The 16647-nt window shown below is 36.1% G+C and overlaps 1 protein-coding gene across 1 annotated transcript in view; it reads right to left on the bottom strand.

Moving 5' to 3' along the window:
* OCA2 (OCA2 melanosomal transmembrane protein) overlaps positions 1–16647 on the bottom strand; it is a 159409-nt gene that overhangs the window by 22278 nt on the left and 120484 nt on the right. Inside the window, exon 22 of the mRNA XM_066571574.1 lies at positions 14586–14679. Within this exon, the coding sequence (XP_066427671.1) occupies positions 14586–14679 (94 nt within the window). The remainder of the gene's footprint in view (positions 1–14585; positions 14680–16647) is intronic.

Genomic DNA, 16647 nt, shown 5'->3' with positions numbered 1-16647 from the left:
CTTCCTTTTCCTTTCCACTGAATGCGGAAGGAATACAAATGAACAGGCTGAATTACATGGATGAACTCAATGGTGTTACTTTGAAGTCATATTTGAAGTCAACTATCCTATTTCTAACAATTGTCTTGCTGCTTATGAGCAAAATGCAGAAAGTTCTGGAGTAACACCATCATAAGAAAAATCTATAACTTCTCTGTGGTGAAGGTTCGCCTCAAAGGTGACCTAAAAAGCCACTAATTAGGCTAAAAACCCCTTTTAAACATTATCATATAATTCACATTTATGAGTGTAGGTGTGCAGACTTTTGTGCTGTATCTGATGACCCAATACATACCAGGCAGAACAGCCTGCAGACACTGCTCATGTTGGGAAAGATCTGATTTCCAATTACACTTCAAATTGCCAAGGCCCTGAGGGCACCCACAGACCCCAGTGTCCCTACACAACCTCTCTGGAGCTCCCTTCTATTTGTGGCCCAGGATCCCACTTCACCCCTCTCCAGGGCTCTCCCAGCCAGACATTCTCCATGTTAGAAACACACATTGCAAATCAGGTAGCAGTCTATTTTAGCAAAGGGTGTTTTTTTTTTTTTAAATAGTCATCTGCATTAAAAAAAGAAATTTAATAATTTTTTCTACTCTAAAATAGTTCAGAAATTAGCTACTTTTCTGAAAATTATTTTTGAAATTTCTGCATAATCAGAAAACTTAGAGATTTCAAAACCTGTAATTCTACCCCACCTGCAACAGTAATTATGACAAGCACCGGCTCACCACGCTTTTCTTAATTATTTCAGTAATGGCTGTTTATTGTATTTATTAGTAGAATTCTATTCACTATCTCAAAACTTATGGAAAAGTTGACCACTCATTTTGAACTTGTTTCTATCTCTTCCTATCAGAATAGACATAGAAATTAATATTTTTATTGCAGTTTATTCTGTGCATATAAAAGTGTCAATTATTTTTAACCTCTTAACTAAAAGACATTTTATCTGTCACTGAACTTTTGAGTTTGACATCAATTAAAGTTCTCCCATTAAAAAGGAGTTATTAGAGCAACATCAAGACTTACACAATCAATCTGTCAAAATGATATTACTGCAAAACCTTCAAAAATAAAACCTTTCTTGTCAAGCAGGCACAATTTGTAGGTGGCAGGCTTTAACTTCAAAATGAAAGCCCAGAGATCCCAAAACCCCTACTTTACTCTCATACCTGTGATAAATAAAAGCAATTTTTAAAAAATATAACATTTAAGGAGAAAACATGACAGATTATGTATACAAGAGAATACTGCTCTGTTTCTCATCACATTAGCCACTAAGCCAAATAATCCATATGGTGAGAAGTCTAAAAATGAGACATAATCTAAACTGCTTTAAGTCTCATTAATTTTATTTATGAAAATATAGAAAATATTTTATTAATATGCTAATGGCCACATGCTGGCTGCAATGATCAATGGAAACAGCACATGGAAATATCAATATCAACAACAATCCAAAGTCTTTCAAATTTAAGTAAAAGATAATACTGATTGCAGTGAGTTCTCACCAAAGCAGAAAAAGCAGAGGAAAAGACCTGTGTTTGACTGTTCTCCCAATCACTGCAAATAGCCTCTACTATAAACAGTCCTCACTGATATACTGTGTTTAAGAAATACAAAACAATTCTTCTGTTGTTTTTGTTTTTGGGGTTTTTTTAATCTTACTGGGTTTTGTCCTTTGCTGGTTTGGAATGTTCTCAGTTTTCTTTCTTTGCTCCCTGGCTTGATTATTCCAAGCTACATTGCCCACCTTCTTTCTTTTCACATTTCATTTATCACTATCATTACAGACAAACTTCTGCTCTTGCTGAGAAAAGCACACTTTCCACCATTAAAAAGATCCTTGCTACACTAGGAAAAGCAAAAATGCCATTCAGTCTATTTCAAAGTGAGTCCCCTTCAAGACACATTAATTCTCAGTCACAATGAAAAAAAAATTAGTAAACAAGGTTTCAATTAATGGCAGGGACAGCAATAAAATTTTCAAAGAGTTCAGCCTGCACTTCAGTAAGGCAAATTTTCACAGAAATTTAACAAACTAAGCAACAGTGTTTCAATACTGCTTCTGCATTTGGCTTTCAAAAGGCAGGGCTTTAGGCCTGAGGCATTAATTTAGAACCTCCCCAAAAAGGCCTCCAGGAATAAATCAAAAAGGGTAAGATCAAGAGAAGCAAGTGTAGCAGCCAGTTTTTCTGACAGAGAAATTGGAAAATAGGTGTAAAAACCTAAAGCATGTAAAAGTCATTAAATACAAACAGCTGTAAAACTAGTGTAAAAAGACAAGAACACTTCCAGCAAATCCTGTCCCATGCACAAGTCTATACACAGAAAACTTGTAATATTTAGAAGGATTATTATTAGCTCATGTTTTTCTTCTTTACAGGTGGGCTATCTGACCTGGCTTTAATGGCCGTGTGACCTGGCAGCCTGAAGGACAGCAAACAGCTCTCACACCTTGCAACTACACAGCTAACCTCAATATAATTAGCTACTTTTGGACCAGATACTACTCAAGACCAATTAACAAGACACCAACAGCCAAATTGTTTAGTTGCCTGTGAGAATACCTTTTAACCTACAGAAAGTACTGCCTATAAGGTCCCAACAAAGATGGATTTTGTCCCAGAAAGTCATAGGGAGAATAAAGGGCTTTATACATCACTAAACTGCGTCTAGCAGAAAAAATGGATGAGTCCTAGAATAACAAATACCATGGAGGGAAAATTACTTATACCCTAATTACAGGCAAACCAAGATTATTTCATACCTAAAAGAGAGTTCCAGTGAAAAAGAAAGCCAGTCTGGACTAGTTGAACCACAGAAAGGATGGAACACAAAAGATGATGTGATTTCAGAAATAATTTGCACATTTTAGAAAGCTATGCTTATAGGAGTATGACTTTTTTTGTTTTTTTAATGTATCTGTTCCATTTCTTATCATGTTTTACGTCTGTAGTTTAAAATGTATCAGTAGCTTCCCACATTTGTGGCAAATAAATCCTTTTGATAAATATATTCTAAAAAAATTAACTAAGATTAAGACTCTGCATTAGATTTTTCCCCCTTATATAACGTGGAGATACACACAACACCCTGGTCAGTTGGGTAGCACATCTACCAGAAGCTTTTCCTTTTCCATGCACTGGATATACTGAGATGGTAACAAAAAGAAATTCAGCCCAATTGTTAACTCAAAGACATGGTGGAAGAAATCAGCAAGAACTATTTCAGTCCTAATTCTTTTCTTGCCAGAAAAAATACCTCTAATCTTAGCTAGGAAAACAAGGTGGAAATATCAGCCTGCATGATCGTAAGAGTGGTGTCACTCAAGACTGTAGACACTCCTTTCTTCTCACTCAGACTTACTTATGGATCAGGTAAGGCACCATCAAACCTTTTATTTAAAGATCTGCAATGAAACATGAGTGCTAGACCACAGCAGAGCAGAGACATGGACACAATAGCTCCTGACACATGGCCCACATTCTCGTTAGCACTGCTGACATTGATGAATTATCTTGGAGAATAATGCACTGACCTCTTTTAACTGCTTTCTGATTTAATAGGCTCCATTAAAAAAAAATTTAAATCAAAATCATGACAAGCCTAACAGCATAATGGTACATATGACCTTCAGTTTGTGCCTTTTAGCATTTAACAAAAGCATATTTACCCCAATGCAAAAGCAAAAAAGGCTACAAATTAATTCCTACCTTCTACTGTAGAAGTTTAATCAAATAGAGTTTCTTTTTATTTTCAGTCCAGAAATCCCTGAAACTGGATAACACCTAGTTTAATTATCTTTTATCTAATCATGAAATTCTGTGCATTTAGATACAGAACCTCTCAAACTAGTTTGAGAGGATTTGGTGGAAATGAAATGCAGTGAAATGAAAAATGAGGTAATTTACTTGCCTTTTAAAATCTTGCTGGAAAGGTGAATATTCTCAGCTATGATTTCAGCCCATATTAGTGGTGGTAAAATATGAAACCCCATGGCCAGACATGTCAGCAAAGAGGTTTTATTTAAATTTCATCACCTCTCAGTGAAAAGTTGTTTTCTGCAGATTTTTCTAGTAATTAATTTTTCCAGTTTTTACATGAGTGCTACTTAAAGAGACACTGAAGAAGCACTACACTGCTCTTTGGAGCAGACATTCTGATTTTCAAATCAACCTTTCAGCATAAATCATATCTGCTATAAAACCCTGGGCTTTAGAGATACTTCAAGAAATTTTTCATAAAAATATTATAATCCAAGATATCTTGAAATCCATTGCATAAAATAGTTTCTATAGGAGTAGCACTGCACAAACACAGCAGAATATCTGCTTTCTGACACTGCCAAAACCATCCAGAAATCATTACTCTTAAAATTATTTTCATTCCAAGTGCTGTTGGGAAGTTATTAGGTATTGATTTAGTTGGTAGCCTGTACTCATAAAAGGTAACCAAGAATGGGTTACGGTCCGTGTTAAGAAAATAGAGATATATATTACATTTACCACTCTCCTTGTTGTTCATTGATTTGTTTTTAAGGTGTTAAATTGCTTTATACATCTTGTGACTTATAAGATCCATGGCATACAATTTCTAACAGAATACTCTATAAATATGATCACTTCTATAACCTGTATATCTAGTAGGAACCCTAGCATGATCATAACTTCCCAAGTAAGAGGCCTAATTCTTCCATCCATACTGGATGCAAATATGCTTTTCAGAATAAATCAGGATCAGTATCCTGCATTTCAGCTTAACAAGAAAAAATTAAATTCTCATCTGGTTTCAGTGCAAGCCAAATCAGTTTTTCTTTCTATACTCTATTTTCCTCACTTAATTTAGTGATATGTGCCAGTAGACTAAAGTATCTGCAAGAATTGGATGGATAATTTAATGCATATTATGTATACATATTTTATTGTTCAGAAAGAAAAAGGTATACCAGCTAATACACCAGAAATGTGAGTAGTTGGCATCCATGCAACAGTTAGGGAAGAGCTTTCAGAATTACATTAATTACTCACATGTATGACAGAGCAGTATTCTTTAGAACTTGTCTTTTAATACTCCTGAGCATAACCTTTCAAATTTATGAATTTCTGAATACCTCAAAGATTCTATGTTCCAAAGAACCACTAATTTGAAAAAAAAAACAAAAACAAAAAACAAAAAACAAAAAACTCAAAAGAAAACAAAAAACAAAACAGAAAAAAACCCTGAAAAAAAAACCCCACAGACTTTCTTCACATCTCATCACTGTCCTATTTAATGCACACCTTCCCCCATTTTACACCTGGCTGGACTTGGGGGTGGCTTGGACTTTTCTCTTTCTTCTTTCATAGCTTTGTGCTAGTGAAAGGGAAAGATACTCTGAAACCCAAAAAGGCAATTCAGAAATTATATATGACACCTTGTAAATGGCATATAAAATTTCAGAATTTAAAATAAGAATATTTTTTAGCACCAAACCAGTTGATCTGGCTCTTAGATTGGTATGGTTTGTGTTTACTCTTCAACTTGCTACCTTTTTTTCCCTCTCTAAAAAATATTTCCATCTGACAGTAATTCCACAGTTAAGTATCTTGATGATAGGGGGTTACATTTATTTTATTCACCTGAGGTACTAGCATTCATTCTTGACTTACAAACCTGAACACAAAATTTATGTCAATAAAATTTTAGTTTAACCTCTTAGTGTGTTTCATGGATATATACATGCACAAACTATACAATTTATAATCAATTTCAAACCAGTCTCTAAATCTTCACTATGAAAGATTTGAAACTGAGGATTTTATGAGCCAGTGTTCAATTAATAATGTTTCAATGAGAACTATTATACAAATTGAACATTTAACTTTTACATATATATATATATACCTTAAACTATGTATTACTGTTGCATATATCTCATTTTACTATTATTTGTTTCCTTGCTTAAAACCTCACCTAATTAACTAATGTCAACATTTTGTAGTCAGATCTATTTCTTGGAAATTGTTTGAGGCATATTTAGGGTTTGGGTTTATTTAATTTTAAATGAGATCAACACAGAGGATCAAGTGAGAAGAGTTACACATGAGACTGAATCAAACTTGCCATTTCAACACAAATAGATACTTGCAAAGTTCTTCTCTTACACTGGCACCATTTTGAATACTAATGGATATTATCATCCCAAAACAATTGTGCAAAACTGCACTGGAATTACTAGACTATAATCTCACACTGGTTGAAAAAGTAGAAGGCAATTCCACTATCCTGCAGGACTTGGACAAAAGAAAGCATTGGGAAAAAAAAAAGAACTTTTTAAACTTCAACAAGGACAAAGGCCAAATCCTGCCCAAGGGTAAGAAAAGCCCCTGCAACAACAACATGTGGGGACAGAGAAACCCAGGAGCAGCTTGGCAGCCAGAGAAACCAGGGAGCAGCTTGGCAAGGAAGGCTCTGGAGTGCTGATCTTCATATGAGCCTGTGGGAAGCCCAGCACCAGAGGCAGCCAACAGCAGCCTCTGTAACTCTATGGAAAGGGGAAGATCTCCAGTCTGCATCTATGTTTTTTTTCTATGATCCTGTGATTAAATAATGCTTCAATGACTTTAGCCCATTAATATTAAAATGACACATTCTGAAGGATCACTGCTTCCTATGGAGCCCAACGAAACACTGGACCACTGCAATTGCATTTTAAATGTCCTTTATCAAAATCTCTGGGGATGAAACACACATTTCACAGAGTTTAAAGGCTAAAACCATACCAAAATTTTAATACCTGAATCACATAGCCTTATTTTGCGATGAGTGAGACAAGTATTTAAATCCCATTTTCTTTATTGGAAACTAAAAGCGAATACAAAAGACTTCACAATAAGAGAAGAAAAAAAGCAATACTTGTATGTCCACAGGCCAAACAATTCAAAGTTATTAGTTCTACTCAGAAGACACAGGAACATTATAAGCTCCATGAAAACTTCACGGTAAAGATAAATCATGTTTCAAATTGGAAATGTCCTCTTACTTAAAGGCTCAAAATACTACTTTTCATCCTTTTTTGTAAAAGTAAAAAAAAAATAAATGCATATCCATTCACATTTCCATTTACACTTTTTGCAGACCTTAAATAAAATCAGAAGAAATATTAAAAAACCAAGCCACCCATAACTCAGGAAAAAATGCTGTGCACCACAGTTGTAGGAATATTTATTTTCATGGGGTTTGCATGCCAGCCATGCAAATACTTAAAATAAGCAGCATTTATTTTATTGAACTGCCACAGATGTCAATATGACGTTTATTTGAGAGCAGTTATTAGATCAACAGTGATGCTTTAAAATATTGCAATGATTGTTGTTGGATACCTCAAAGAAAACTGGCATTTTTCTTAACAAAACCAGCTTAGAACCTAACAATTTAAGATGACTAAATACTGAACTACCCTTCTACTGAGTTGAGTTATCAGCTGAAAGTTGTTTATAGTTTTGCCCTTTCTGTCATAACAGTGACTAGGATGTTAAAATCTAGATTGTATTTGTTAAACTCAGTTCCCTAAATCTGATAGAGATTTTCATATGCATTTTGAAATTTATTCTTAAAATAAGCTACCAAAAATCCTTCTAATATTTTTCTTACACATGTAAAGAAATCAAGACAAATGTAAAAACAAGCTTTAATAAACCTAAGAGATCCAGATTTCTAAGAATAGAAATTTTATAAAGGAAAAGTAGTGAAAACCTCAAACTTGTCCATGTATTAATGCATTTTTGCTGAGAGTGCTTTACTCAAGTGCTGCATTTGCACTTATTTGAACAGAAGAACTCTGTTATCATGTCAATTATCAACATTTAACCCATGACCACTTACTCCTCCTTATTGATCAGAAGAGTGAAGTGAGATTGAGATAATTCTTGCATCATAATTGTTAAACCTTCTCTCAGCAGTTCATTGAGTCTTCCCTAGGTACTTTGAACATCCCCAGATTCTATCTTCTGGAGATGCACAGTTGATCAGAAAGTCCACGGGTGAATTGAATTTGGGTATTTTGATACCACATTTCTCAACCAAAGGGTCCTAGGGTGACGTTATGATGCTTGTATCCCCATTCATGTGTTCTGTTAATGTTGGATATTATGTTCTCTACCTTTAAGACCGGCTCTGAAGAGGGAAAGTTTTGTTTTGGTTTTCTTATCAGCCTGGCGGGACACAGAGACTGCAGCTTTTGCTTTTTCTGCTTTTGCTTTTTGCTTTGCTCTCTCTTGCTTTTGCTTGCTTCGCTTCTGCTTGCTTTTGCTCATTAGCTAGTTTAGCTAAACTGTCCAATTTCTTCCTGGACCGTTTCTCCTTTCCTTTTTCTGACCATTTCGAACCTGCTCCGGACTGGGACCTGAGAAACACCAAGATCCTGCACCTTGTGGCTGCAGCAGCTGCCCCAGCGCCGGAGGGACTGAGAACAGAGTGACCACCCCCAAGAGAGACTTTCTGAATTTGTCATCTCTTTTCAGAGTGTTGCCATCTGGTATTGTTCATTCTGTGTGCTGGGGGTGCTGTGCTTATTAAATAAACAGGTTCTTTCCACTTCTCTCTGAGGAATCCTTCCCGAACCAGTTGGGGGGAGGGACCGTGGGGGTTTGCTTACTGGAGGGGCCCTCCTTTGGAAATTCTCCTCCAAATTTGCCCTAAATCAGGACAGTCTCCATCAAAATTCATATCCAAAATGTAGAGTTGGTTTTATTTTGCTCAGAGTCAGCTTTAAAAGAGCAACAGCATAATTGTGGCATGGGGTGGTGTTAATAGCAAGAAAATTTAAAAAAAGAATTAAATTATCAGGAATGAAAAGGACTAGAGTTGTCTAACACATAACGCAGTAGAGACATTTATGGGTTTTTTAAAAGTACTATTTTCTATAAGTTGTGTAAATAGGATACACAGGAGGTGGCAAAGAACATCATATTTGTCCTCCCACTTATATGAATGACACTTCTCATGGGAAGTTCTGTTTCACAGCCTTTGCATCTGAGTGCTCTCAAAAACAGATAAATAGGATATCCTACTGAAAATATTTTTGCTGTGAATGCCTCACAAAACAAATCCTATGATAGAACCAATTTTTTTTCCTAAGCTATTAACAGAAACCAATATTTTTGACACTTCCAAATTATTCTTATTCCCAGAGAAGACAGAGGATATTAATTCAGCTCTGCAGGTGGCGTATGAAGGGAGGGCAATGACAGAAAAATGCAAAACCTGAAAATACACACAATGCCTTCAGGATTATACCCAGCTAGCCCTACAACTGTAACTCTACATTAGGCTCTTAGGGTCATAACCTCTTCCTCTGGGCAGACTGATTTCCTCATGTATCAAATTATTTCTCCCACATTCTTATCCACTACCTAGTTATCCAATCCATTCTTCCCATGACCAGCACTGTAATATAGGCACAGTCAGCCAAAATTTGCTTGACATAAAATTGGAGTAGGTCCCATAATACCCATTTTATATTTTTGTCAAATATGTTCATCATTTATCTGTGATTAATTTTTTCTATTGATATCACACATCATGGACACAGAGGGGTGATTAATAATGAATTACGATAGGATGAAGGAACATAAGCTAGTTTATATTTGAAATACTATGTATCTTTATAAGGTTATAAATGCTTATCTTGCAGAGAAAATGAAAGTCAAGTTGTAAATTCTATTAGCAAGTTTAAAAAAAAAAGGTTATTAAAGCCTTACAACAATGAGAACATCTTATGTTATGGAGGTGGAATCAAATCTTTAATTTGCAACAAAAAGATTTTGGTGCATCATTTTCATGTTCCACAGGGTGGTCTGACCTAGTAGAATGCCATATTGCAACAAACTCAGACATATATTAGTAAAAATCTTAAAAATGTCTATGAAATGAAGCATCTAGATTAGAAGAGACATCTGAAATGTTATTTATCATTGAGAAAAAATAAAGAGAAAAAATTGAGAAAACCTTGAGAAAAAATAAGGCTCTGTTGATTATTTTACAGTCTGAATTTATATAAAATCATTGTATTAACCTCTAGAATTCATCCGAGCAACAAGACTACAATGTGTTTATCTGACCACTTACCAAGAGAAAAGTACTCTCCTAGATCTGGGGTTTTCCTTTATGTTAAGCTCTTATTTAGGTGCAATAATTCTTTGATAACTAGACTAAAATCATAATAGGAATATTATCTTTCCTTGCCTTCTGCTTACTCATAAATGCTGTCTCTGAGCAATTACCTTCATATTATTAACATATCTGATGTTTTCTGCAGGTCAAAACTATGAAAATAGTTACACTTCTGACTAGAGACATAATGATCATTTGTTTGCTCTGATATTTGCTTGTTCTAATGTTTACTCTTGACCATACACAGCAAATATTCCACTGCTCTCTATCTTCTTTTCCAAGCCCCATGGACTCACAATTTTTTCTATTTCTATCACTTAATTACTTGTCTTTGTGTCCAAGATGTAGGAAAAGTATAAGAATTTGAGGGGAGAACAGATATAATCACACTCATGTAAGTAACATGAAAACTGAAAGAGACTTGGATTTACACTGAATAGCAAATTGAACAGGAATTTGATATTGCCTAGATTAACAAAGAAAAGGCAAGTAGTTCCACATTCTGAATTAAATCTTATCTTTTTTACATGTGAAAAAAATAGGAGGACTGTGACTGGAATATCATGTTCAGCTCTATTATGTACAACTCTAAATTACTAGAAGAATAAGGAAATATTATAGGAAGGGAATATTAATATTATAATTAATATTACTTTAATTAGATTAGTTTTATTTCACATAGGTATATCTAACATATTTCTTTCATGACGAAAGATTGAACACATAAATACAGTTTGATGAGGAAGTTTTCAAAATGGAACAATAGCATAATTTGGCTGTACTGATTCCAAAAATGCAAGAGCATCTTTAAGGAAATTATTATTCAGAACTTGCTCTTCTTATGAATTTCAATTTTGTTTTTGTCATAACATTGCTTTCTTTCCTTTTGAATTTGAGTTATTCCAAATGAATCATCCAGTGGCAGTCACTCACTATTTGCCTTCATATTTGTGGGGCTTGTTAAAAGCTGAATCCCTAAGTGGCTGAGCTTGGAAGGTACTACTGGGACAAATAAGAAGCCTGGGGAACAGCATTAGTGACTGGTCTCCAGCAGGCTTTTGTGCAGCTGATCACACTGGGAACGACTGCCTTTTCCACATCCCTTGTCAGCAGGTCCTTTCCCCATTCAAGGAGTCTCATATAAGCCCTATTCTTCCTTTTGATGCTGATGTACCAGTAGGATATCCTTTCTCTTTTTCTACCAACATGTCTAACAGATTCAAGGATAAAAAAAAATTCATGATGATAAATTAAACTTACTACAATATTGTATATGCTAAATGATTTGTGAATCTTTTTATTGCAGTGGAACATAATGAATAATCAAAAAACCTCACAGGGTCTGAAAACAGAAGCAGAATTCATGACAGCCAAATGATCTTTTCTCACAGGCAATCTTGCTCTTTCCCTTGTGAGCACTGTTCAGACAGAAGTGGTGCATGTGTTGATGGGTAATGTCAGAGAAGGGAACAAGATCTGAATGTGTTCTGGGTGAGATATTTGGTGACACTTGCCAGCACATTCACAGCCAGGCATGCATGGATATGACCTGGTATCTCCTCAACCAGCAGTGTACTCTGAACACCAGGCTGCTTTATGGTGCTTCAGCACAGAGAGGGAACCTTATTCCATTCCCTCTTCTTTCTCAGTATAATCTTTCCCACCTAAATGCCGTCCTACTGGAACCACCTTACAGGCACAACACTTCCAGCACATGGCCTGAGTGGCTTGGATGGTGAGAACGGGACACCAGACCTGTCTCCCCTTACATCCATCTGTGGAGGACCAGGTCCTTGAGGCAGTAGGACTCTTGATCCAGGGAAAGAAGCAATTAGTTGCTGTTCTGACAGACACACAGAACTCCCCAGCATGGGATTTCTTCTGAGGAAGGCACTCAGAGAGAAGCACATCAAGCTGGTAAGACCTCAGCACTCTAGGCAAGTTATCACGCCTGGCCACCTCTGGCTCTGGCTGGGCAGCAGAATAGCATTGCACAACACATCTGCCAGGTTGCCTCTGCAACCTTCTTAAAAAGAGAAGAGAAACCTCAACCCACACCAAGTGCCACCGTGGAAAGACACACAGAGGAAAGGGTCATGAGCCCACAAACCCTCTTACAGAGCAAGGAACCTGCTTCTTGCCTTTTTCTCTCCCTGCACAGAGAGGCATTGTGGAACCCACACAGCATGGACATGAGGAACCCACAGCTTCCGTAGAATCTCGCCCTCTGTTGTATCAAGGTGAACTCACCAGACAAGCTTATCAACCCACTCTGAAACTCCTCTTACAGACCACTGTGTCAAAATAGGGTTTTCAAAAAAGCTGCTGCTAGCAAAGGCCTCCCCTAAACACGTTTGCATGATTTGGCTTAGCATGCAGGCAGCTAGGAAGGAAGTGTATTGGAAGTAGAGTGCTCTGCTGTGTGACACCACTTGAGACAGACATGGCATGGGTTTCCTGTGCAGAGACACTTGGGAAGGGCAGAACAACACCAGCTCAGGCTGATAAAAGACATCTTAACAAAAGTCAGCCAGCAGAGGATCATCATCTCCCCACACAAGGTATCCATGATTTTTCTCTGCTGACTCCCAAGGGTTTGCAAGATGAGAGGGTAAAAATCTGTGTGTCTACTGGGAGAAGCACTGCAGAGGACCTCTCAATGGGGATGTGAAACCTATTGAGTAATCTTGGGCTAACAGGGAAGAAATGCAGAAAATTCACTTTATACTTTGACGCAACCTTCATAAATAAAAGTAAGCAAAATCAAAATCTTCAAGAGATATACAAAACACCTCTTGACGCCAGGAGAAGCCTTAAAATATATTCAACTTGTGAACATTTGACTGAAACGAGTATTTTCCTAACGCAAATTGTCAAGAAGATCATGGTCTGCCTGTTCAGTGATTAAAAGGCAGCCAGAAAAGTGAGCTTTTATGTTCTTTCTGCTAATAAATATCCATTGCTATCTCTCTGAGACCACTATGCATTCTGTTCTCACATCTTTGTTCAAGGTGGCTACAGCCTTTCCCAGCAATCAGTTCCACCAAAAGCATATGTATAGAAGGCAATTTCAGAGCATCTGTCTGCTGTCATCAGTACCAAAGGATGTGTTCCAGTAAACACTGCTGAAGAGATTAGCCAGGCTTTACATCTTTGTTTTCTCAGTCAGTCTCATAGAAGTTTTAAGAGCATTTCAATACAAAATCTACATGGAAGACACACTGTTAATGCTACATACAAGTTAAATCTCCAAATGCCAAGGTTAAAATCTGTGAAACATGAACAGTGCAATCCACCAGCCCATTATTACTGCATTACCTTTTTTTTTTGTGCAAGGGCTTGATTTCCAGGAAATCTGTTAGCTATTGCTATAAGACTTTTTTAAGCTATTGCTACATAAGACTGTTCTGCAGTCTCAAAGATCCTGACAACCAAAACTTGGTCGATTAATCATATTAATAACACGGGTTTGAGGGCTTTGAGGTAATCAGTTTAGAAAAAAGCTGACGGAGCTGACACACTATAATAAACAATTTAAACAAAGTAAAGAGAAAAAACAAATTGGTGTGAGCTTAACAGTATCCTTTGCCCTAAATATGCAGAAAAAAGAAGCAAGGAATTATGTCTTAGCTAAATCAACTACACTTTAAACTTGAACTTTGTGTTTTGTCCTTATTTACCAGTTTCCATTTACATCTTTCAAACCACAGTCTCAAAAACGGGAAGTATTTGGAAAAATATTAAATTTTTGTATGCATTAAGTACACCTTGTCCCTTAAAAACCTGCTGATGAATTACCTGCAAAGAAAACTCCACTATTAAAAACATCTATTAATTATTAATTAAACAATTATTAGGCAACAACTTGAGTTGAGCCAACCTGGATGCTCATCACAATTTCATTCATAGTTCCTAAGAAGCTGGTCAAAAGAAGTAACTACTTTTAAGTAAATAGTTTACGTGTGGGATCATGGAATAAAAATCAACTCAGTCTAAATTAGGACATTCCAGTTTCTCCGATGATAGAACATCCATGAATATGTGAAGATGAGAAACTAGGTTTAAACTGCATTTTACAATAAAGCAATAATTTACAATTTCTACAAAGCTGATGATTGAGGGTGATCAAAGCAGGAATTTCGAAGGCTTTGTTTCTCCTGGAGTTCCACTGTGCTCCCATGAGCTTCATGCATTCTATCAACATTATACAAAAATAAAGTGATTTGTCTGCCATCTGCATTTCAGTTGCCAAAACCAAATCAGGAACACAAGTATCTTTTATAGACCCTTTCTCTAGATTGTTTTCCTTAGAAGATTCATTGTTCGCCAAGAGAGAATAAAAAAACAACAAAACCAGATTGGATGTGAGAAGTTTAAAAATGTACCTGAAGAATTCCATGAAAGAGAAGCCATAACCATGCTGTTCAGCAATTCCAGCACAAACAACATTTGCAGATGCTCCAATCAATGTTCCATTACCTGCAGTTCAGAGAACAAAGATCAGTTTATAGTTGTGGTCTCTTTCTTACTCCTCCTCTGTTTTTCTGTGTTGAAGGCCTAAGATGTACTCATTACAAAATGAAAAATCAATTTCTGTTGTATATAGGTTTGGAAAGAAACATACAGTCAATACCTCCACATCCTATAAATAGCTTCATGCTTTGAAATATAAACCTAGTATTACGCCCTGGTTCTACTTAGGCCAAAAAAAATAGGGAAGGAACATAGTACCAATAAAAATATAACACCAGAGATCTGCATTCAGATAAACATGTTGATTTTCAGTTTTACTTAACTAGAAGGTGCCATCAGATGAGGTGAAAAGATAAGATAGTGTGAGAATGCTAAGAAAAATGGATACCTTTTTCCTAATGCCAACTTGATGTTGACACTGTAGTGTTTTTCTTTATTGATAAATTAAGTAATTTGTAAGATTTTTTTTGGAGTTTTTTAATAGCAATTAAAACAACGTAAGTGTGACAATGAAGGGGAATGGATCTGTTTCAGGTCTCTCTCCTAAAGACAAAAGGATCAAAGACTTTGTTTACCCAATCACCATGGTTCTTCAAACATAATTTTATTCAGTGAAGTTCACCAAATTACCTCATACGAGCCCCCACACGAGAGGAACACAGCAAAGAAAAATAAAAACAATTTGCCAATTTATAATGCACATCTATCCTCACTTCTCTTCTCCCAAGCCTTTTCCAGAAATTAATTTTCGCTAAACTTTTAACAATCTCACAATGAAGTCAGCTATTCAGACCTCAGAAAGACTGACCCATTTTCTATATCATTCCCATGAGTCATACCTCAGACTTATCCATGCTGCATACTTGACTTCCACAAAGCAGATGGCTCCTGCAAATGTTTCTGATCTAAGGCACGACTCAGGAAGTGACAGTGACTCCTACATGCTTTTCTTTAACTGAAGTTTTGAACAAAGGTAACAATCTATGAGATTTTTTTTTGTACTAAGTAAGTCATCTCTTTTGCCATACATCACTACATTAACAATCCATTATTCTAAGCAGGAGCCTTCCTTTCCTCCCATTGGCATGTAGTTACTCTTCTTACTTTAGTTCTGTTAAAAATTTTAGCTCCATAGAAACTCTTCTGGTCTGACTTTGAGAGAAACAGATCATAATGTAATTAATGCTCTGGTTAATTGTTTTGATTCAGTAAATGTTTCGGGTCACCCAGAGATCAGTATACCAAAAATTATCTCAGAATAAAGGCAGAAGAATTATTCCCTCAAAGTATTCACACATGGTACTGTTATGGCCTTCTGCACCTGAAAGTGCACACAAAATTAGCAGATATCTAAAAATATTATTAAAAAAATAATATAACACTCTTAAATTAAAATAAAATTAAGTGCTATAATTCAGATGGTGCTGACTGGTCATTATAGTGACAGAGTAACAAATCTGAGGGAAAAAAATAAACCCCAGAAGTCACTCAGGACTTTTTTATTATTATTTTTAGTTGACTTCTTGAAAGCCAAAGCTTTCCAATAAAAAGCCCTGATATGACAATTTTTTTTCCAATTGAGTCCAAAGAAAATGCAGGAGTCTTTTTTATTCCAGGATGGTCAATTATTATCAACACACGTTAGGCAGCAAACTCAGATTTCCATCCCAGAGTAGAGATCAGAACAAAGGTATCTATTGTTTCAGGTGAGTGGCCTAAGCAACACCTATTAAGAACAACAGACTGGTTTTATTTTCTCATCAGCAGCTCTTGAGCAGATACCACAATGGAATAAGGAAGTCACAGAAATGTTGGAGATTTCTTGAGATGAGAAAAGTGCTCCCTTCCCACTCCCTCTAGTCCCAAATAGACATTTTATTTTTTTATTTTTAATTATCCCTCTATGTTTTTTTAAATTCCTTTTCTTTCTGCTCTCCTAGGAGCTGTGCTAGGTGACCTGCTTCCTACTTGCTG

This window comes from Molothrus aeneus, chromosome 2, assembly GCF_037042795.1.
Source record: "Molothrus aeneus isolate 106 chromosome 2, BPBGC_Maene_1.0, whole genome shotgun sequence".
Lineage (NCBI taxonomy): Eukaryota > Metazoa > Chordata > Aves > Passeriformes > Icteridae > Molothrus > Molothrus aeneus.
The sequence above is the reverse complement of the archived record's forward strand: the minus strand, read 5'-3'. Positions and strand labels throughout refer to the sequence as shown.